The sequence below is a fragment of the Chenopodium album genome, chromosome 26, assembly GCF_948465745.1.
Source record: "Chenopodium album chromosome 26, dcCheAlbu1.1, whole genome shotgun sequence".
In the NCBI taxonomy this organism is placed as follows: Eukaryota; Viridiplantae; Streptophyta; class Magnoliopsida; order Caryophyllales; family Amaranthaceae; genus Chenopodium; species Chenopodium album.
In genome coordinates this window covers 3,546,171-3,569,655 of record NC_137859.1, presented here as the reverse complement: position 1 = coordinate 3,569,655, position 23,485 = coordinate 3,546,171, and the positions used below count along the sequence as shown (strand labels likewise).

At 35.1% G+C, this 23,485-nt stretch overlaps 3 protein-coding genes, 1 long non-coding RNA gene and 1 pseudogene across 4 annotated transcripts; 2 read left to right on the top strand and 3 right to left on the bottom strand.

Moving 5' to 3' along the window:
* Positions 1 to 400: 400 nt before the first annotated feature.
* On the top strand, positions 401 to 1,503 carry LOC145618108 (uncharacterized). Its single transcript, XR_014107849.1, has 2 exons — positions 401 to 823; positions 1,218 to 1,503. It is a non-coding gene; the product is annotated as an uncharacterized LOC145618108 (long non-coding RNA).
* Positions 1,504 to 2,267: 764 nt separating this feature from the next.
* On the bottom strand, positions 2,268 to 4,147 carry LOC145618313 (uncharacterized). The gene has a single exon (XM_081673091.1). The coding sequence runs from the start codon at positions 3,930 to 3,932 to the stop codon at positions 2,412 to 2,414; it is 1,521 nt and encodes a 506-aa protein (XP_081529217.1). The 5' UTR covers positions 3,933 to 4,147; the 3' UTR covers positions 2,268 to 2,411.
* A 222-nt stretch (positions 4,148 to 4,369) lies between these two features.
* Positions 4,370 to 6,824, top strand: LOC145616368 (peptidyl-prolyl cis-trans isomerase CYP20-1-like). Its single transcript, XM_081671079.1, has 7 exons — positions 4,370 to 4,486; positions 4,681 to 4,762; positions 5,096 to 5,143; positions 5,239 to 5,262; positions 5,597 to 5,779; positions 5,931 to 6,006; positions 6,446 to 6,824. Exons 1-7 carry the CDS (start codon positions 4,412 to 4,414, stop codon positions 6,582 to 6,584), a joined length of 627 nt encoding a protein of 208 aa, XP_081527205.1. The 5' UTR covers positions 4,370 to 4,411; the 3' UTR covers positions 6,585 to 6,824.
* Positions 6,825 to 11,780: 4,956 nt separating this feature from the next.
* Positions 11,781 to 12,188, bottom strand: LOC145616178 (protein ELF4-LIKE 1 pseudogene; annotated as a pseudogene).
* A 728-nt stretch (positions 12,189 to 12,916) lies between these two features.
* LOC145617330 (SMR domain-containing protein At5g58720-like) lies at positions 12,917 to 21,646 on the bottom strand. Its single transcript, XM_081672019.1, has 11 exons — positions 20,686 to 21,646; positions 19,563 to 19,588; positions 18,245 to 18,364; positions 17,348 to 17,442; positions 16,770 to 17,014; positions 15,732 to 15,808; positions 14,963 to 15,019; positions 14,514 to 14,581; positions 14,319 to 14,425; positions 14,091 to 14,161; positions 12,917 to 13,291 (listed from the first exon to the last, which is right to left on the bottom strand). Exons 1-11 carry the CDS (start codon positions 21,254 to 21,256, stop codon positions 13,163 to 13,165), a joined length of 1,566 nt encoding a protein of 521 aa, XP_081528145.1. The 5' UTR covers positions 21,257 to 21,646; the 3' UTR covers positions 12,917 to 13,162.
* Positions 21,647 to 23,485: the final 1,839 nt, after the last annotated feature.

The window sequence follows — 23,485 nt, the reverse complement described above, 5'->3', positions numbered from 1 at the left end:
TGGAACCCTTCATTTTGTCTTTAAACCGTCAATTTAGCTACTTACGTACACACCTCCCTTACTCCCTTAAAACTTTAGGTCACCACGGGCTTTTATATGATCCACTAGTAAATTATATGGTATTAAACAACATTGAATGACCTCGAAGGGCATCCCTTATAATCTTGAAACTTTTGGACACTGGGTTTTGAAATCTCCGAAATTGGCCCATTTGTACTATTTTTTACTTATTCGAATCCTTGAAGGAAAGAGGTCGGAGTGGATCTCATGTTCCCCACGACGCCTCGAGAGGTTATTTGAGTTGTTATAATCTTCCACTACACTTTTAAACCATCAATTTGATCTTTTATATGCAAAAACTCCAGATTAGTGTTATTTATATATATACCTTTAAATTTGTTTCAGGAGAACAAATTAATTACTAGCAGTACATGTTACCTATCCTATCCTTTTGCTTCAGATAGTTTACAAACATTCTGAGATCGATCCAAAAACTCAGATTCTTTTAGAACCAACGGAAGAACTACATGAAGGATAAGACGGTGATATACAATGACTCTAACAACGACACGTGTGTCATGCATGTGAATTAATTCTTCAACGCGGCGTTTTGTAAACCCTCCAAACGACACGTTTTACGGTTGAATATTTTGTTGTACTAGTAGTGGGAATTGTAGGTGGAAGAGAGCACAACAAAAACAGAAAGACAATTGAAGAATACAAGTGAAGTGATAAGAAAAAGATGGGATCAGAGACGTTCGTGGAAGTCATTCTTGCAATTCTGCTGCCTCCACTTGGTGTCTTTCTCCGTTATGGCATCGCGGTTAGTCTCTCTTTTACTCACCTCCTTCGGTTTTTTTTTTTTTACTCGCAACACTTTGACTATTACACTTCTTTTTTTATAAGTTGTACTCCGTATTAATAAAATAAATACTACTCGTACGAAGCAAATATGTGGGATCTTGTTAATTATGCCTTGATTTAACAATTATTTTGTTAATTAATGCTTCAAATCATGCACTGAAGCCATTTATAATACTTATATAATAATAATTGACGATGATTAGAGATATTAATGATTCAAATAATGCCTTAACAAGGGAGAATTAAACTTAAGTTGTAAGATGATAAAGATAAGTACCAAAATCTGTAATTGAATGTATAACATTTTATCACAATTATAGATCTGATTATAATTCTATGTTTGTCATTTGCAGGTTGAATTCTGGATATGTTTGTTATTGACAATATTGGGCTACATACCGGGAATTATATATGCTCTTTATGTTCTAGTTGCTTAAAAATATGTATTAAGAAACAACTACTACTACCAGTGTACTTGGTTTTTGTAATTGTACTATACAATGTACTCTTTCAAGCCATTTGTTATCTTGATTTTTTCCCCTTCTGTGTGTGTTAGCTTTCTTGTATAAATTTGTGTGATTTTCCCTTTCTAAAATAATATTTCAAGTGTTATATACTTGTTATAACTTGATCCTCAAAGGTGCAATTTTTGTTGTGCTTCTCGGAACACCATTACATTTTAGTAACAAACAAATAAAAGTGGTTAATATGAAAGGGAGAAGTTGATTAGATAAGTTTAAAAATGGTTCAGAAGATAACATACTTGTATTAAGATATACCGAGTAATGGAGTATAGTAGTACTAAGTGTAGTGTTAACGTGTTAGTGTGCGCGCGCGTGTGTTAGAGACAAGTAAGTTGCAGAATAACGAGCAAATACATATTGATATCCTATATCAACGAGCAGAATAACATTGTTGAAATCTATAGATAGATGCACGGAGATGACAGGAAATTAGAGTTTAGCGTACGGAGTACAAGGAATATCTTGGCAGGCTGTAGGCTAAAACTGACTATGGTTTTGATTGAGCGAGGAAGATTGAATGAATTAAATCCAATGTAATCTATTATAGTTTCTAAACAAGCAGTTAGCCATATTAGACAAGCCTTAGGATGGCCTAATCTCAGGATGCACAACGGTTTTCATAATAATGATTAATCAAGATTGCATTAGAAAAGAATCGAATTACCTAATCACAGGAGTCGTAGGCCTTGTAAACTTTATCCAAGAAGGTCATTACACTCATTAGAGTAGAAGAAGAATGCAGCGCAGCATCATCTGCATCACAAGTTTCGCGTACAAGAGTACATAAGTACAGGACCAAAGCACAAGAATCAAGCAGAATACAAAATTTTCGATTGTACAAGGACAAGATAAGGCAATTTTCTGCCAAAACTGAGTTAAAGCTACATGAGATGGTACTTAAAACAGCTGATCAGTCAATATCTTAAGAATATTAGATCATGTAAAAAGACATAGGCTAAAATATTGGATTAGATCCAAATTACAGTGAGGGTCGCACCATGTTTATGTTATTATGTTGCCATCTCAGTTATTCACTTCTTCAACAAGTTGATCAAGCAGTATAAATGTAGGCAAGAGCTTTCTCTCCCGACAAACTTTCTCCAACATAAGCAACCATGAGTTTGGCTCTGGTCTAAAACCGGCCTCTAACAGCTCCGACAATGCTGTAACAGCGTCATCTGCCCTTCCAGCCTCACACATACGAACCAATAATTCATTTGAAGTTGCATAATGAGGCACGAAACCCCTGCCAAGCATCAAACTCAATAGCCAGGCAGCCTTTTCTAATTCACCAACACTGCACAGAACATTCAATGTGATTCTGTAACTAGCTTTGTCTAAGAAGACGCCTTCATAAGGTAGCATTTCAAGCATCTGAAGCGCTTCCTTGAACCTCTGTTGCCTACTTAGAGCTTCAATGACAATTTTGTAAGTTATAGCATCAGGTTTGCAGCCCACTTCTCTCATTTCCTTGAGCAACAGCAACGTTTCCTCTAGTCTCCCTTCCCTGCCGAAGAAGTTAATCAAAGTAGTATAGCCAATCGTATCAAGCTTTATACCTAAGGCCTTCATCTCCTCAAACATTTCCATGGCTTCTTGTATTCTTCCTTCCTTGCATAATCCGTTCATAAGAGCAGTGTAATTAAACACATTTGGGGCGCATCCATTATTCCTCATGAACTCTATTACCTTCTTCGCTTGATCAACCTTACCACCTCGGCAGAAACCATTAATCAGGATGTTGTATGTCAAGGCATCAGGGACAATCTGATCCTTGGAGATCATCTCTTCAAATTGATCAAATGCTTCCTTAAGTTTTCCACTCCGACATAGACCATCCATCAGTGTTGTATATGTGATCACATTGGGATAAGACGCTTTTTCTTTCTTCATCTCCTTCACAACCTCAATGGCCGACTCAAGGTTCCCATGCCTGCAATGATACTTGACCAAGATGTTATAAATACAAGTATTTGGCTTCATTCTATGATTTTTCTTGGCATTCAACAAAAACTTTCGTGCCAAATCCATCTGGTTCGACTCCACAAGGAGATTAAGACAAGTGCTCACAGCATTAGGTGAAGGCCGATCCCTAACATAAGGCCGAATCAAGTCAAACATCTCAACCACTTTCTCATGCATACCACATTTGGAGTAATGCTTCATAAGATTAGTAAAAATACCCTCATGAAACCTGCACCCCGGTTCATACATCATTTGTTGAAGAAGAGCATCAATGCCATTAAATTTCCTCGCCTTTGCGAGCTTATTAAGGATAGTAGCATAAGTAGCATTGTTATGATTAAACCCTCTTTGCTCTGAAACCTTGTTGAATATCTCCAAAGCATGCTGAGGATCATTCTCACGTTTGATCAAGTCTATTGCCCGTTCATGAGAGATATACCGCGATTTCTTGTAAGACTCTTGCTCGGGTGGGGGTGGAGGGTCTGACTTTACTGGGTTTGTTTTAGGATAGTGAAGAGGAGAAATCCATGGTAATGATGATGATGAGAAACAGCGTAATTTTGGTATTGAAATTTTCATCTTAAAACTTCAACTAAAAAAGTCTCATTTCTCTCATAAGCAAATCATCAAACACCTTATCTGCATTCTCAAAATCCCATTAAAACTTATCTTTTTATCGTTCTTCTGCAAATAATCACACTCAATCTACCCAGAAAAATGTCACTCAAATTACAGAATTAAGAACAGCAAAAAGATTGAAGTTGGGTGCCACAGATCACCAGTCAATGAGCAAAGAACAGAGGAATTTTTTTGCTGATTTTATTTTCGAAGGGGGAAAATAATTTCTCCATTTAAAACAAATACTTTCGGGTCGGGTTAAAGTAGGTGGACCGGGTCAAATTTACCAACCAATAGAATTGGTCCAAACACCTAAATAGCACACGTACGTGTCATTTTTTCATTGGCTGATCTTGTCATTTTTGTTTCTTCTTTAAATAAATCACAAATAAAAGAAAATTACAGTCAGTTCATCACACAGGAAAGCGAGAGAAAGAAAGATGGCGAGAATTAATTCGATCACCATTGCTCTGCTATGGAGTTTTGTTATTTTCGGAACCCTAACTCAAATTCAGGTACAATCTTACATCTTTTTTTTTTAATGTATTTTTGAGTATTTCTTGCAGTTTTTTTTTCCTTTGATCGATTGAATTCGATTTTTAGGGTTAAAGCATATGAATTTCTGGATCATCTTGATTTAATCTAAGAATAATTTAGGTTAATTTGTTTGGTAATACAATGTTTGTAATTTTTGGGGAAATTGATTCAGGCTAAGAAGAAATCATCGGAAGATCTGAAGGAAGTGACCCACAAAGTGTTCTTTGATGTTGAAATTGATGGAAAACCAGCTGGTAATTTCTCATCTCATTAATATAATGCTATTGATTTGCTTAATACTGTTTTTTTTTAAAAAAAAAAAGTTTGATCTTTTTTCCCTAGAAAATGATTAATTTATTATTATACTATAGATGTAGTTAGTATTGCAATGTAAATTTCAGTGGATTACTTATCTGAATTCTGATCATGAGATTTAATTTGGAATTCATTGTTGATTTTCCAACATTTTGTTGATGAGTAATTGGAAAAAAAAATAAAAATTGCCTTTTGCAGTTATTCTTTTCATTTAAAAATCTGAATTTCTTAAGTAAGCATTTGTGTTAATGTTACTCAAAATTTGTTTTCAGGTCGAATTGTTATGGGTCTCTTTGGCAAGACAGTTCCCAAAACAGCTGGTAAATTTTTGAACCTTTTAGCCGGATTCGGTTAATTGTTTGGTTCATGATCTCAATGTGTCACTAATAATTGTATTGCTTTTTGTTTTGTGTAGAAAACTTCAGAGCATTGTGCACTGGTAAGTTAGTAACCTTCAATCATTTATTTATTATCCGATGTGCTTTTTGTAAGTGTCACTTATAGCTGTGTCGTGATAGATTATTGAGCTTTAATGTCAAAGGATGATAAATTTAGAATTGAAGGGAATAAAGGGAGAATCTTTGCAAGTATATGACTAAATATTAGGTTATGTAAGTGGAACTATCTTGGCGGTGTACTAAATTACTAATGTGAATTGCTAGTAAATGCTATTTGGTTGCTGTAATGAAATGTAGATCGATTATAGCTCAAGGAGTAATTCTGCATTGTTCATGATGTGCCTATTTTGATAATGGTTCTGTTTACTTTATCAGGAGAGAAAGGTATTGGGAAATCTGGAAAACCCCTGCACTACAAAGGAAGTACATTCCACAGGATTATTCCAAGTTTCATGATCCAGGGAGGTGATTTCACTCTCGGAGATGGAAGAGGTGGTGAGTCAATATACGGAGAGAAGTTTGCTGATGAAAATTTTAAGCTAAAGCATACTGGACCAGGTATATTGGTGTTAAATGTTAATTATTGAAAATCTTATTTTGATATTTCAAATTTGAGTCCTTTTAAGAACTTTTTTGCATTTTGATCTCTCCCATGTGTATCTTCTGTTCAAAATTTATGAACTAGTTACTATCCTTGATGTATTTACAGGACTTCTATCTATGGCAAATGCTGGTAAAAACACCAACGGTTCCCAGTTTTTCATCACAACCGTAACAACCAGCTGGTGAGTAAAACTTGCATTACTATGCTGCCTTTGTCCTTATTTGGGGGTGTACAGGATTTTTTGTGAATAAGATTGGTTATAAATTATTTACTCAAGGTACTTGAGAATTTGAGATTACAGGACTACAACAGAATTTGGAATTTGATTTCAAATTTTTGGTTTCCATTGCTGTATTGAGTCACCTTTATTTTATCCAAAGGTGTACAGCGCAAGAGCTAATGGAACTTATATCCTTGTTCTTGCTGGGATATGAAGCTTAAGCTAATGAAACATCTGTTCTTTTGTTGAGGTGTACAGCTTTGATCATTTTGCATATAGCTAATGAAGCTCTAACCTTTCTTTATTAAAACAGGAGTAGCAAACATGTCCATAAATGTAGTAAATTTGCCATGTCTGTTGTCTGGGAACTAATTTTTTTTTTTTTTTTAATAAATTGCAGGTTGGATGGCAGACATGTCGTATTTGGCAAGGTGCTTTCTGGAATGGATGTCGTTTACAAGATGGAAGCTGAGGGAAGGCAGGATGGTACTCCTAAAAGCAAGGTGGTTATCGCAGATAGTGGAGAAATTCCTCTGTAATCTCTTTATAATTTCCAAATCCCATCCTTAATCAGAGATGAATTAGGAAAAACATAGGCCAACACTTTACACTTGTGGAATGTGCTGATTTTTCACTTCAGTTTCTATCTTAGATGTTGAACACTTTCATGGTCTAAGAGTTACCTTTTATCATCTCCATATAAACCTTAGATCATACAACAAGCTGTAACGAGCTTTTTCGCTGATGAGTTAAATTTTGGCTCTCTGTTCTCTGTTTTATTTATATTTTGCTACTCTGCTCTATACTCAAACTTAGATTTTGCTTTTTAGGATAGACTTGTGAAGCGTATAAACCTCCTAAATTGCTCCGATTTGTGAAATCTGGAATTTATATATTGCCGAGATGTTAACCATGGTCCCTAATACCCCCCGGGAGTCCAATTGGGTGGGTGGGATCATCCAATATGCCTTAAAACGAACAATTTACCCGTTCAAAACTTTCACTGATTTCATGAACTAAAGCCTACCACGAACATTTTTGACAGCATATAATGATCATATATGATTTCAAACGTCATTATATGACCCTAAGATGTATCCCCTAGGGTCTCAAGAATTTTCGCCACCGGGCCCCATAACATCAAAAATTCCTCAAAAACCATGGATTATAGCCATCAATTTTGGAATTTTTTGACCTTTTTTCGCCTGGAAAAAAAAATTACCGATATGTTTACCATGGTCCCTAGTACCCCCGGGAATCCAATTGAGTGGGTGGAACCATCCAATATGCCTTAAAACGGTCAATTTCCCCGTTCAAAACTTGCACCGATTTCGTGAACTAAAGCCTACCACGAACATTTTTGACAACATATAATGGTCATATATGGTTCCAAAGAACATTATATGACTCTAAAATGTATCCCCTAGGGTCTCAAGACTTTTCCCCACCGGGTCCCGTAACATCAAAAATTCCTCAAAAACCATAGATTATAGCCTTCAATTTTGGAATTTTTTGACCTTTTTTTGCCCGGAACTAAAAATTGCCCACATGTTTACCATGGTCCTAATACCCCCCGGGAGTCCAATTAGGTGGGTGGAACCATCCAATATGCCTTAAAACGGTCAATTTACCCGTTCGAAACTTGCACCGATTTCGTGAACTAAAGCCTACCACGAACATTTTTGACAACATATAATGATCATATATGATTCCAAACGTCATTATATGACCCTAAGATGTATCCCCTAGGGTCTCAAGACTTTTCGCTACCAAGGCCCGTAACATAAAAATTCCTCAAAAATCAAAGATTATATCCTTCAATTTAGGAATTGTTTGACCTTTTTTCTCCAGATATAAAAATTGCCGAGATGTTTACCATGGTCCCTAATACCCCCCAGGAGTCCAATTGGATGGGTAGAACCATCCAATAAACCTTAAAACGGTCAATTTCCCCGTTCGAAATTTGCACCGATTTCGTGAACTAAAGCCTACCACGAACATTTTTTACAACTTATAACGATCATATATGATATCAAACGTCATTATATGACCCTAAGTTGTATCCCATAGGGTCTGGAGGATTTTCGCCACTGGGCCCATAACATCAAAAAATTTTCAAAAACCGTGGATTATAGCCTTTAATTTTTGAATTTTTTGACCTTTTTTCACCCAGAAAAAAAAATTGCCGAGATGTTTACCATGGTCCCTAATACCCCCCGGGAGTCCAATTGGGTGGGTGGAACCATCCAATATGCCTTAAAACGGACAATTTACCCGTTCGAAACTTGCACTAATTTCGTGAACTAAAGGCTACCACGAACATTTTTAACAACATATAATGGTCATATATGGTTCCAAACGTCATTATATGACCCTAAGATGTATCACCTAGGGTCTCAAGACTTTTCTTCACCGGACCCCGTAACATCAAAAATCGTAGATTATAGCCTTCAATTTTGGAATTTTTTGACCTTTTTTTGCCGTGATATAAAAGTTGCCGAGATGTTTGCCATGGTCCCTAATACCCCACTGGAGTCCAATTGGGTGGGTGGAACCATCCAATATGCCTTAAAACGGACAATTTACCCGTTCGAAACTTGCACTAATTTCGTGAACTAAAGGCTACCACGAACATTTTTAACAACATATAATGGTCATATATGGTTCCAAACGTCATTATATGACCCTAAGATGTATCCCCTAGAGTCACAAGAATTTTCGCCACGGGCCAATAACATCAAAAATTTTACAAAAACCTTTGATTATAGCCTTCAATTTAGGAATTTTTTGACCTTTTTTTGCCTATTTTAAAAATTGCCAAGATGTTTACCATGGTCCCTAATACCCCCCGGGAGTCCAATTGGGTGGGAGTAACCATCCAATATGCCTTAAAACAGTCAATTTACCCGTTCGAAACTTTCACCAATTTCGTGAACTAAAGCCAACCACGAACATTTTTGACAACATATAACGGTCATATATGGTTCGAAACGTCATTATATGACCCTAAGATGTATCCCCTATATAGGGTCTCAATACTTTTCACCACCGGGCCCCGCATCATCAAAAATTCCTCAAAAACCGTAGATTATAGCCTCCAATTTTGGAATTTTTTGACCTTTTTTCGTTCAGAAATAAAAATTGTCAAGATGTTAACCATGGTCCCTAATACCCCCCTCGGGAGTCCAATTGGGTGGGTGGAACCATCCAATATGCCTTAAAACGGTCAATTTACCCGTTCTAAAGTTGCACCTAATTTATGAACTAAAGTCTACCACGAACATTTTTGACAACATTTAATGGTCATATATGGTTCCAAACGTCATTATATGACCCTTAGATATATCCCCTAGGGTCTCAAGACTTTTTGCTACCAAGGCCCGTAACATCAAAAATTCCTCAAAAATCGTAGATTATATACTTCAATTTTGGAATTTTTTGACCATTTTTTCCCCCGGATATAAAAATTGCCGAGATGTTTACCATGTTCCCTGATACCCCCCAGGAGTCCAATTGGATGGGTGGAACGTAATTCTTAAAACGGTCAATTTCCCCGTTCGAAATTTGCACCGATTTCGTGAACTAAAGCCTACCACGAACATTTTTGACAATATATAATGATCACATATGATTTCAAACGTCAGTATATGACCCTAAGTTGTATCCCATAGGGTCTGAAGAATTTTCGCCACCGGGCCCATAACATCTAAAATTTTTCAAAAACCGTGGATTATAGCCTTCAATTTTGGAATTTTTTGACCTTTTTTCGCCCAGAAAAAAAAAAATTGCCGAGATGTTTACCATGGTCCCTAATACCCCCCGGGAGACCAATTGGGTGGGTGGAACCATCCAATATGCCTTAAAACGGACAATTTACCCGTTCGAAACTTGCACCAATTTCGTGAACTAAAGGCTACCACGAACATTTTTGACAAAATATAATGGTTATATATGGTTCCAAACGTCATTATATGACCCGAAGATGTATCACCTAGGGTCTCAAGACTTTTCGCCACCGGGCCCCGTAACATCAAAAATTCCTCAAAAACCGTCGATTATAGCCTTCAATTTTAGAATTTTTTGACCTTTTTTCTTCCGGAAATAAAAATTGTCGAGATGCTTAACATGGTCCCTTATACCCCCCGGGAGTCCAATTGGGTGGGTAGAACCATCCAATATGCCTTAAAACGGTCAATTTCCCCGTTCGAAAGTTGCACCGATTTCGTGAACTAAATCCTACGACGAACATTTTTGACAACATATAATGATCAAATCTGATTCCAAACATCATTATATGACCTTAAGATGTATCCCCCAGGGTGTCAAGAATTTTCGCCATCGCGCCCCATAACATCAAAAAAATTTCAAAAACCGTGGATAGCCTTCAATTTTGGAATTTTTTGACCTTTTTTCGTCCAGAAATAAAGATTGCCGAGATGTTTACCATGGTCCCTTATACCCCTCGGGAGTCTAATTGTGTGGGTGGAACCATCCAATATGCCTTAAATTGGTCAATTTATCCGTTCGAAACTTGCACCGATTTCGTGAACTAAAGCCTACCACGAACATTTTTGACAATATATAATGGTCATACATGGTTTCAAACGTCATTATATGACCCTAAGATGTATCCCCTAGGGTCTCAAGAATTTTCGCCACCGGGCCCCGTAACATAAAAAATCCTCAAAAACCATATATTATAGCCTTCAATTTTGGAATTTTTTGACCCTTTTTCGCCCGGAAATAAAATTGTCGAGATGTTTACCATGGTCCATAATACCCCTCGGAAGTCCAATTGGGTGGGTGGAACCATCCAATATGCCTTAAAACGGTCAATTTACTCGTTTTCGGACACGCCTCTTGTTTTGGCTATAAACTTTTACTTGGCCTGTATGTAGCCGGATAATGGCCATATATTGGTCGAAACAGTATTATTTGACCCGAGGATGCATCCCGTAATGTTACGTGAAATTTCGACACCGGGTCTCGACACCTCCTAAACTGATCCGATTTCGTATATTATAGCCTTCATATTTTCCATACCTATATCTTTTTTTCACCCGGCGAGATTATGCATCCAACTATCCAAGTACTTCTCAAACTGAAATTAATTTTGCGAGATTAAACGAGATTATGCATCCAATTACAATAGTACATCTCAAACATACTTGCTCTGTTTTCAACTGAATATATCACTCTGATCACCACAAAATAAAACTTGCTAATATATATCACCATTACCAACAGACTTCTAACTAAACTACCAAAACAAATTAACTAGTACAAAAATTCCAGCACTTAGATCTTGCTTCTTTGGCATAATGTAATCCAATTAAAGAAGTTTTGAAAGTATAATGAGAGATTGAAGCATGAAACACCCTACGATCACATCGATTAATCAATCAGACTACTTTTCCATTCAACCTTGGTTTCTATATTTTCGACTTCAGGAAGTAACAAAAATTCTTGCAGCTGAAATTCAGCAACAAAGACAACATATAATGGTTTACTTCAGATAATAAAAAGTAAATTAATGTACTCTATCCTTTAAGTATACTTCATATACAAGTACAATAGTACATATCAAACTAATTTGCTCTGTTTTCAGCACTCAATATATCACTCACTCTTTGATCACCACAAAATAAAACTAGCTACTCGTAATATATATCATCAACAGACTTCTAACTAAGCTACCAAAACAACTTAATTAGTACAAAAATTCAAGCACTTTATTATTCATCACTCTCTGTAGAAGCATCCACCATCTCTTTCCCGCCATAACCGCGATTCTTCAATACGAATTTGTGCTGTTGAACCAACTTAGTGAATTCAACAGAAATATCAGAGTAAATTGACAGAACTTTAGAAATATTTCCATTGATTTCACAAATCAAATCAACATTTTTCACCAAATTAGCTGGATTCTTCGACTGTTGATTTTGATTCACTTGCTGAATCAACGCCCTATTTTGATCCAACACCAATTGAACTCGCTCTACTCCACTGTTCAGCATCTTCCTTAGCTCGATATCAAAGTCATCACCGCCTCCTTCGCCGGAAAATTCAATTTTCCGGCGAATATCATGTCCGTCGGACCTCAAATCAAGAGGATGATTTTCTTTCATCTTTAAGGTTTCCATGATCGAAATTTGAAGCATGGAATTTTCTCTCTCCTCTGACTAAAAAGTTTTGCAGAAAATGTTAGACTGTAGAAATTTTCTCGATAAACTTCGCGAAAATGGACAATGAACCTTGATATTTTTTTACACAAATCATATTTGTCATTTTCAAATTGGCTGGGTTTTATTTAATAAATTTTTGGATTGTCTTTTCGTGGAGTTTTCGAGCTTTTGCTGGTATTATTGAAAGAAAATACGTACGGATTACGTAGTCGTATCTTCATCTAACCTGGGATGAACAAAACTGTGCTGCCTTGACTTTGACAAAATAAAATGGCTTAATATTTCATACTACTATCGTACTGTCTCTTACGTTTTACCAATTTACTCTCGATAAAATACTTCAAATATAAAAAAACAAAAAGGAACGGAAGAAGTGACACATGAAGGGAATGTTTTCCTTCCTTTGAAAATTAATAGAGGGGATTAATGTTTATGCTAAATGTTTTCCTTTGGTTAGAGTCGTGTACAGTACTAAATAATCACAGAAGTTCGTCTACATACTGTTGTATACACCACCAGCAGTATCAGCATGTCTCACACTCTGATGGCAGCATAAAATGCTCACAACAGTGCACGCAACTCTGCCTAGGTGCACATATGTTCAGGTTTATGATAGGCAGGAGAACTGCACCGCCAGGCAGCCAGGCACAAGTAATATACACCACATAACAAAGTATAGAAGATGATTGACAGTACAGATTCAGAATGTAGTATCATTAACCAAATAAATTTGTACAAGAATTACAAAAGCTGGATAGCTGGAAATAAATCCGTTGAATGTCTGAAGTGTTGCATGATATTCCTCTAATTTCCTGCCATCCCATATGATAAATACATATTCTATCTCACGTCTAGCATTTGCCAGGTGAGTTCATCCTCTATAGATTCTAGCAACAAGCTACAGTTAATTTATACAAAGCTGCTCTAGTAATCTAATCAGACTCACTGTCACTTCCAGAATCCAAAAAACTGAACTCTCTGGGTCCATCAAGTCTAATAAGCACTGTACCATGGTTCTCTTCCTTCCACTCAATTCCTTCGTTCTTGAGAAGGTTAACCACCTGCATTCATATCAATTTCCAATTGAAGGGTTGCAAAGAGGAATGCGGAAAGAAAAATGTAGTTTTACTTCAAAAATTCAACACCTAGAAAAGTTCACATTGCTAATGTAAGAGAAAAATAAACATCTTACATGGGCTCTATATACTTCCATACATGAAATTTCACTAGCCCAAAATTCAGGCAAGAGCACATGTCAGATACTATAGCTTGATCCTTCAAATTTAAGAGAACGAACAGCAAATGATGGATGTCTGGGAAGGGGGTATAAATAGTTTCATATGGATCAGCTCTGGTACCAAAAGGCCACTAGATTGTCGTCCCTCATTCTACAAGCAGCAAGTCAATACCTAAACTTAGTAGCTAATTCCGTAACTTCAAAACATCTACTCAATGGATACAACTATAGCAAAATCAATAGAAAGCTCATCAATTTTTCTACAAGTGGTCAGCAACATTTAGCTCGGGCCATATAAACAACGAATTAGCAACAACACACACTATCTAAAGCCCTTCACTCTAAATAAAAAAAAGCTCTAGAACAGAAAGGCTGAAGAATGTAATGGAAAAGAACTTCCCATTTCTAGTCACTAATAGAGCATTATATCTTTTTTATTTATTCCCGAGGAAAATAGAGCACTATATCTTCCAATCCCTTACCTTTCTTTCTAACATCTGCCCCTAAAGACATAAAACCTTCATTATGTATGGCATGTGGACGGAGAGAAAACAATATGTTTACAAGGAGCCGATGCATGGTTTGAATTTAGAAACAATATCTAAGAAGCTGTGAGTACATACCGATTGTTTCAGGATTGACTTTCCAAGACCACTTGACCCACATCCTGTAATTATCCGGATATATTGCACAGCTAAAGAAGAAATTGTATAGACAAAAATAAGATAACTATTAAGGCAAATGTAGTAACCCCAAATTAAAAGTAAATGTGAAAAAAAAAAAAAAAAATTAAATAAATTTATATATAAAAAAAAAAAAAAAAAAAAAAAAAAAAAAAAAAAAAAGCTCACAAGATATGTATGTTCCAAATAGAAGATGAAGCTTTACAAGCCTCATAGCTGGCTTAACATGTTGCCCATGCAAATCAATTGTCAAAACATTTTCTATTCCCTTATTCCTGCAAAAATAAGGTTGCCTCAAGATGTGGAAAGAAGCAAACAAAATATAGCATAACTCTTATATTGAATGGCCATTGATGAAGCAACCTGGCCTTAAAAATTTGCATGCTTGCTTTTTCATCTGCTTCTCGAGCCATTTTACTGCACAATTTACCCTAACCAAAACATAATGTAGTGTCAAGATCCAAGGAAATAAAGATACATATAAAACGAAAATTTATTAGCTTAGACATAAGAAGCTCCACTCCTATACAAAGGTATAAAGTACAGAAGTTTGATATTCAAGACCATTATTACTAGCTTAAACTGTAATAGGGATTGCAAAGAAAAAAAGAAACAATTCTTAATGAAACATAATTAGAATAGGATGCACCCACACTAAAGGGGTCTCTAAACGCAGAATGACACAATCTAAAGCTTACATTTGGAATGATTTGTAGCCACCGCAAAATTATCATTTACTTGTATCATAAAAAAAAATGAAGAGAAATAGAGAGGGGTGGGAGAGCTGAGAGAGTTAAGGGGTAAGAAGACACCTGCTCTGACATGTAAGAAGCATAGTTCTTTTCACCATTGGAATATGCAGCAGCAGCCTGCATATAATGCCTCCTTAGTAAGTTCTTCGGTAAAAACACCACAACACAAGGTGGATCTAATAATATATACTTCTTTAAAAGAGGGTTCTAAAAATTTAAAGGCAAATTTGTCAACAACTATAACACAATTACAGAAAAACTGCCACAGCTATTGTTGTATTCTATATGCAAAGAATTTTTGAGAATTTTTCAACCACCTAAAATTACTATGATTAAGGAATGACATAGCTTGACCCACCACTGATCATCCTTTTTTTTGAGATTTATAATGGCTACCCAACTATTGTAGTTGGGTCACCACTGATCATCCTATGACTTTTATTTGCCCACAAAAGCCAGTAATCATCATTATATTGTCTTAAGAAGAAGAAATTTTATAAAGTATTTGCCAAAAAAAAAGATAATTGATTTTTTTTTCTTTTTTTTTTTTTTTTTTTTAAGTCAAGCATATAGAAAAATGCATGGATATTTACTTTGGTTGGTCCTATAAGGTTAAGCAAAGATTTGTCTTTACTTGTAATAAAAAAAAAAAAATTTAAAAAAAATTGATTTTCAAGTGCTTTATCAATAGTTTCAAACAGCTATCAAATCCTACCTGTTAACATTGTAATACATGGTCAGCAAAAAAATTAATATACACATCATTTTATCCCTCCCAATGAATACAATAACAGATTAACCGAGAGAAATAGTTCATAAAGAGAAAAACCTTTTGGTAACAGGTTTTCATTTTATCCCATTCCTGTCGTGCTGTTTCCCTAAACACCAGATATTCAGCTCCTTTTGCTGAGCAGATAAGTTTAGACACAACCCGAAGTAAAATCAGTAAATACAAAATTCAAAGCAATGATCAAAACATTAAGGTAAAAGAATAGACAATATACTGTAAACAAATCAAGCAGCACACATCAAACTTCAGCAATTCTAGAAAAGGCAAACTAATGAATGTGATAATGTTGACTCAATGTTCATGCAACATACACCAACCAAAGGAAAATGTAAAGGATGTATACACTATTAAAAAAAAAAACTGGAAATGTCATAAATGGGGTAAAAAATTCAAAAACTTTCAGTTGGATTGATCTATCATGGAAAACATATATACAGAGGCTAATACAAAGGACACAAACTACAATGATATCCATTTCATTGAATCAAATCCCTGTTTTAAGAATACAATGCTGTTCACAAGTATACACAAACCAAGGCTTATATGGAAGAACATTAAGAGAGAATTATAGTTACAAAATAACAATCATACTATAAACTATAAGGGTGTCACCAAGTATTACGAAGTCATACACCTGAAGATTGGTTGACAAACATATGTAGGTCGAGCTCCATTTACATCAAAATGTCTACCTATCTAATGAAGTTTGGGACTGATTCCAGAATCACGAAGAAACAAACTGTGAAGAAATACCAAAAGAGCCTTTGCTTAAACAATACATAGAATGAACATACTCACTCATGTGAGGCTGAGGGACAGATGAAGACATAGCCCCCAAGAGCATAAACAATTAAAAAATAAAAAGCAAAATCAGTAATGAGAAGATTAGACCATTAGGTCCATTACCACCAGTCCACCACGTCCTCACCTCCCATTCCCCATTCCCCATTCCCACCCCCCCCCCCCCACCCCCCCCCCCCCCCCCCCCAAAAAAAAAAAAAAAAAAAAAAAGGGTATAACTGCTAAGTATTCCAGTCTTCATAAAACGAAATGCCAGATAGGTAGCAATTTATATACCTTGGGTGTTCAATTCTCGCGCAATAAAGCTAGAAGGACCAAGTTGAACTCGCTTCTGTGCAAAAGACTCCATTTTTTTGGCAACATTCCTCCAGTTCATGGTAGATGGATCTTGCTCCGAATTCTTAGGGATATGAAATAATGATTCTAAAACTTGTCGTGGTAGCTCAGGTCCATCAGATCTTAAACTTGCTGCAGCTGGATTACTTGAATTATCAGAACAGGCAAGAGCTTCTGCATAACTCCTGAGGTCATAAAAGATCATTTTAGTCAGATAACCTTGCAAATAAAGCATAGTTTTGTTTCAGACACAAAGACAATAGAAAAGAATAAACCAGCATATATAGGATTAATAGAAATATAGAATGATGAAAAGTACATAAATTCAAACAAGACACCATTTATATCAAATCACAAACTTATATACAACTTTGTCATACTGAACATTTACATAGATAAGGAAAAAAGGGACCGCCAGCCCTGCCATCTAACAGAGCCAATATATCACAAAGGAGTCACTACCCCATAATTATTTGGTGTCCTGTTAGGTGGTAATCAACAAGGAGCGAAACATATACCTGCCATTAAAATCAAGGAGCCGTAGATTATCCTGGAAGTCACCTTCAGAGGAATAAGAGTTCGAATCAGATCCCCTATCAGTCAGTTGCCAAAACTATTTCAGACGAGCAAACAAAATATATTAGTATTTATCAGAGTGCAGTAACTGAGTTAAAGGAAGAGGAATAGGTCTGATAGCTAATCACAAATATAGAGTTTGCAAACATAAAAAATTACAAGCAAAGAATTCACAAACAAGGCAACATGTATAGGTCTATACTCTATAGGATATTAATTGAACAATAAACCAGACTGGCTCATGTCAAGATACAGGTAGGAAAGTACTTGGAAAAGTAAAAATAACGATTCACCATTCCAGCTTTAATTATTCGTCAGCAGTCCACCAAAAAAAAAGGGAACTAATTGAGGCATTTCAAATTTTCAATGATGCTGTCTCTATTAGTTTATGACAAGTAAAAGGAGGCAAAGCTGCATTTATGTCTAGAACTCCACAGATCCTGCTCAAGCAGATAATATAATGAGCAGTTCTTGTAAATTTTGACAAAAAGGAAAAAAATAAGACCACCTTGTACATGGAATCATGGAATACCTAAAACCTTAATTGGGCTCTGCAAAGGTCAATACAAAATTTATCTTTACCACTCAACATTTGCAGGATGTTGTTTCCCAAAGGCAGAAAATAAAATCGTTTAAACAAGAAAAGAGGCAGCACACGGTTCTTTGTAGAAAGGTCCCACATGCAAGTAAATAGACTAATATCACAGTTTCAGTTTGAATGAAGAGATGCTTCAGTACCCAATAATCATTTAGTACAAATGAGGGGGAAAAAAAAAATAATTAGACAAGCAGGCATGATGCTTTGACCAAAAATGAAGATATCAGGTAAAATCACTCACACCATCAATACAATCTAAATTTCTTGAATATTCAGTACTGCTTGAACTAGAGCTAGAATATTTATCACTGCCAGATGTTTCACAATAAGGTGCAGATAGATCAAGCAACACCTCCAGTGCCTGCAAAAGATTCAAAACTTTATTGAGCAAGCCACAAACCAACATGTTAAAAAGCTAAAATAATACTCCCCCTCTCTGTAAAGAAACAAATTTCAGTTTAAATAATTGGTTGAACTAGGAGAAAAACACATAAACAGGGAATCAAATCTCAGTTGCCATCAAAATTTTGATAACAGTTAAAATGGACTTAGAATTTATTCATGTTCACATAATTCTATCTACTCTGTATGATGCTATTTCATCACAGGTCAAAAGTATATTAATATTACATCAGAAAGGTACAAAATAGATATGCAAACTAGGTCAATTAATTGATGTGCGTTGGTATACATGTATTTTGCAGTTTTGCTACTATGAACGAAAAAGATTAACAACAAACCTGATGCAATCCATTTCCTTCTCTTTAACTAAAGAAAACTATATGCTGAGTTTTTTTTATTTCAGAACTATAGTTCTCCAAACAAGATTTACATAAATGAAAAATGTATACCAACTTATTTTCCATCCTTATTAGTAAAGGGTTGGGGGGGGGGGGGTGTTAAACAACAGCAAATATGCGTACATTTCTCCAGTAAATTAGATAATCTAATTGAATATGAGCAAAACCTAAATATACAGAGCATCAAAATTGTTTTTTCCAAAAGCATCCCTTCTATGATTGGTAATTTACTCCCCACCAAACCCTGTCCTAAAAACAATGTTGATGCTACATTTTCAAATGAACCACTTAAACCTGAACTGATCGCAACAACGGAAACTCTACAGTGGACAATTCAGCAGAAGTGGACCAGCTGTTTCACAGTCTCAGACTTCAAACAAGCATTGGAACTCATACAGAGACCAGGAATTCAGTCAATACTAAAAATATTGTTACTGCAATGCAAGGAGTGTGCTGGACAAACCCCAGGACACAGTGAGATTTGAGTAGGTCAACATGTAAAACATGATTTCAAATGGAGTCATCAAATATGCCAGATTGATGACAGTGGTTAAACTTCAAGTTTAATCAACAAATAGTGAAGAAAAAAAAAATATTCATGATTTTTACCAGATTTTCTAATTGATTGAACCAACAAAAAAAACAAAAAAAATTCTAAGGCACTCAGCATACAAACAAATGCAATTATATAACAGCTGGAAAAAAAAAAAAAAAGCCAAAGACAATGGAAAGTTTTTTAGAATATAATGCTAAGGATACCTTCTCAATATCAAACCCACAATTACCTGCAATAACAAAATACACAACACTTTCAGTATAAGGTGGCCACTATCCACAAGGATATTTATTTAAGATTTCCAAAAGCAGAAGGCATGAGGATAAGCAATCAAGCTTGACATCTCAAATGCCATGCCCCATATTCACAACAAATGATGAAAAGAGAATAAAGTGAAAACAAAAGGGAATAGAATAGATAGTCATCAAGGCAAGTTTTAAGATGATGGAGGCTACCTTTCATATTTTCGGCAGGCATTAATACAAAATATATATAAATAATAAAAAAAATAAAAAAAAAAACCTCTAACCAGGTTCCACCAATCTTGATTCTTGACCCCGTGCCCAACCATTAGTTATCTCACATCCTTTCCCAAAGAATCAAAATAAACAATACATAACAAAAAAACGTGATCCAAAAAGACTCTTATTTTGAGAGCCTTAATGAGCTACACAGACAAGGAAAAAAAACCAGCAGCAAAAGTGGATATTATGTCCCTTCAAATTCCAGCTTTAGGAAAGGTAAAAGAGTGAGACACGATGAACAAAACATATGATGTTAATATTGATGAGTGATCCCCACAATTGTTGTAAACCATCAACCATGGGGATGCCCTGACGAACATTTGGCAAAGAAAACCCTCTTAAATCTGCTCCTTGTGGCCTTGTTCATATCACATGTAAATACTGATTTTCTTCGTTATTTATAGATGCCCAACAAGTTCAACTATTAGTTCGTGACAGGAATACACATGTATGTAAAACAGCATCCCAGGCAAGGGGAGAGGCTGCAAAATACAATCATCTAAAACTCCCTCAATCCCTACTTAGATGATCATGGTCTGTAAGTCAGTAGCTCATGATGAAAATTTCGCTTATAAGAGCCAATGTCCACCTTTCAAATTCATAATCTAACAGTAATTTTACTTACAATCAAACCAATACATTCAGCAAATAATATCAGCAAATAGCATAGATTAAGCATAAAAAGTACAGGAGCCTCACAGAACAATCAGACCAACAATTCAGAAAAACAAGTTTTAACAGCTAAGCAAACAATATCAGCAATCAGCAAATAAATTAGCACAACAAAGTACAGGAGACTCACATAGCACATCTCTAACAACACCCATGTTAAGTTCACAATCGTCTCCGAGCATAGAGCAGAGAAATCGCTCTGCCTCCTCCATATTATCCTTGGCACCACCCAATCCTTTTTCCTTAACAAGATCCTTTCTCGAGCTCGAGGAAACATAATCCTTCCCGAGAACCGCCGAAACCGTTCCTGTAGTAGCCACAATCTTATTACCTCTATTCCCCCTAGAACTCCTAGTCCTAGTGCTATCAGAAAAACTGCTCAGTTCTGGAAGACCCTCTGACGAATTCGAATTCGAATCCAATCCAAAACTTAGGGATGAACTAGAACAACTAGCTTGAAAAACCTCAGAACTTTCAGATAAACTACATAGAATTTCAGCAGCTTTGTTTGGATCACCATTAGCATCTTTATAAGCTGCTTCAGCTTCTTCAACAGAAGTCAATGAAAATGCTTCCATCAAACTAACAATGATCTTTTCTTCCTCAATCTCAGCATTCATTTTTTTGGTATTTCCAGAAATACTGCTACTTTGCTGCTTTGAAGGCTGTGCTCTTCTCTTCTTCCTCTTTGATTGCTTCATCTCTATTCAACACCAAAATTAATTTAACTGTACTGAAATTAGGGTTTAGAATTCGTGGACAAAATCAAAACAATCGAAAAAAATCGAACTCGAATTCAACAAAAGAATTTAAAAAAAAAAAAATTAGGGTTTTGCCCCCGATGAAAAACTACCAATTGGGGGAAATCGAAAACCCAGAAAAATTGAAACAAAAATTGCAAGGCTAACGAGGAAGCAATTCAGCAGAAGAGAGGGGGATCGAAAATGAGGGAACCCTAATTGAGAAATCGATTTGGGGGAAATCAGAAAGAACAGCAAGATATTTGATGGATTCCAAAAATTGTTGGTGACGGTTGGCTGCCATTATTGAAGGGGGGTTAATATCTTTTTTGAGGAAGAAGAAGTGAATGTCAATTAAAAAGTTGATTTTTGATCAAAATTCTACTTTATGCTAATTGTGGCTTAAACGGTGTTATCTAAACTCAAAAATAAACATGACCAAATACATTGGAATATTGGATTAACAATAATAAACCGATTTATTTTTTCACCCCTATGAATAATTAGATAAAATATCTTTTTTGCCCTTTATTGATTGATGCATATCATCAACCATACATTACATTAATTTATCTATATACTACTAATTTAAAAGTATTTGGTAGTAATAAATACATTACATTAATTTTGTCTTTTATCGATAATACACCTGCTCTTATTATAATTATTAGTGACACATTCGTAATTTGGACTAATTAACTAGTAGTTAATCAGTTAAGTAAATGTTAATAATAGATTGATGACAGCAATATCTCATGTCACATATACTTCCCTTGCCAATTGGAGTAGTGAAATCAAATTATCTTAGTATCATCACCCAATCTGCAAAATCAAATATGATATTTAATAACAAATCAAAAACCACAATTACTTAAGAACACATAAGACACTTAACCATAGAAACTCAAACACACCAAAGTCGAATTATATATGAAAACAAGCACAAATTAAGCAAACAAGCTTAATCAAGCACTAATCGTGCATAATTAAATGGCAAAATCTACCAACAAATCTAATTAAACCCAAATACACCCATTGACAAAAGCTAACAATTTAAATCGAACATCACAAAATTCAAAGTACAATTCAATACTAACCTTTTTCAATCAACCAAGTAGCGCTAAATTTTCTGGAGTTTTGCTTCAATCGTGCGTCACTTAGGGTTTCCCAAAGGCATAAGAATTAGAAAGAGAGTTAAAGGGGATGAACAAAATGAATGATCAAAATCTTGTTTGTAATTTTGGCGGTTAGAGCCTTGTAGGGAGAGTAGAGTTAATGAATGGGGGGCAATTTAGTTAGTCTATTCATATTAAGTTTATATTGCTGTTATTAACCTATTATTAACATTTACCTAACATAATAATTAATGTAGTTACTTAGTCCAAAGTTGATAATTATAAGATGAATTTAATAAGAATATACATAATCATGTTTTCATTGCCAAAATATTCATCAAAAATTGAAATTGTATAGTTTACCTAACATTAAAAAAAAAAAAAAAAAAAAAAAAAAAAAAAAAAATTTATTCAGAATATACTAAAATTAAGCAAACTTCTACAATTTGCCTACAAACTAGTCGAGTCGAGATGAGACTTATCCTATTAAACTTTTAAAATTTTGTTTGAACATCAGTCAAACTCGTTTGTTAAATTAAGAAACACGGTTAAACAAAATCTTGTTTAACAATATAATTGTTCAAGCTTGAAAGGTTATATGGCATTTTAAATGATACAAAAGCTTCTAATATTTGTATAATTTTGTCAAATTAAAATGCCAATATAAATATTTATGGAAGATTGACAAAATCCCCTTTTGATAGCAATATCGAACACTAATACAGGTAATTCTTATCGCACAATACAATATTTATTTATGTCATAACAAATTAAGTTAGAATAATGGTGAAATTTGAGCATTGATTACTCACCTTACACGTTAGATGGGCAATTTACCTTTATAAGAACTTGTATCTGAGTAGAATTATCCTTGTAAGTTTCCGTATTTAAAGGAAAGAGTGCAATCAAAGAATTGATTGGTGGCTACAAGAGTGCTTTGATCAAATTGAACCTTGCTTTCTATAGAACTTTATTACATTAATATAACAATTGGAGAAAGCAAAATGTAGAGTATCTGCTTTATAAGATAACCCATGTACATAATCTTGTTCGGTATCTTAGAATATACACTGCA

What these genes read in the sequence shown, in the direction of transcription:
- LOC145618313 (XM_081673091.1), bottom strand. Translation starts at nt 3,932, where the DNA reads ATGAAAATTTCAATACCAAAATTACGCTGTTTCTCATCATCATCATTA.
- LOC145616368 (XM_081671079.1), top strand. Translation starts at nt 4,412, where the DNA reads ATGGCGAGAATTAATTCGATCACCATTGCTCTGCTATGGAGTTTTGTT. An exon ending in GAACCCTAACTCAAATTCAG is followed by an intron (nt 4,487 to 4,680) that starts GTACAATCTTAC and finishes AAATTGATTCAG; the next exon opens with GCTAAGAAGAAATCATCGGA. An exon ending in CTTCAGAGCATTGTGCACTG is followed by an intron (nt 5,263 to 5,596) that starts GTAAGTTAGTAA and finishes TTACTTTATCAG; the next exon opens with GAGAGAAAGGTATTGGGAAA.
- LOC145617330 (XM_081672019.1), bottom strand. Translation starts at nt 21,256, where the DNA reads ATGAAGCAATCAAAGAGGAAGAAGAGAAGAGCACAGCCTTCAAAGCAG. An exon ending in GTGGGTTTGATATTGAGAAG is followed by an intron (nt 18,365 to 19,562) that starts GTATCCTTAGCA and finishes AATCTTTTGCAG; the next exon opens with GCACTGGAGGTGTTGCTTGA. An exon ending in CTTCTTACATGTCAGAGCAG is followed by an intron (nt 14,582 to 14,962) that starts GTGTCTTCTTAC and finishes TGTTTTGGTTAG; the next exon opens with GGTAAATTGTGCAGTAAAAT.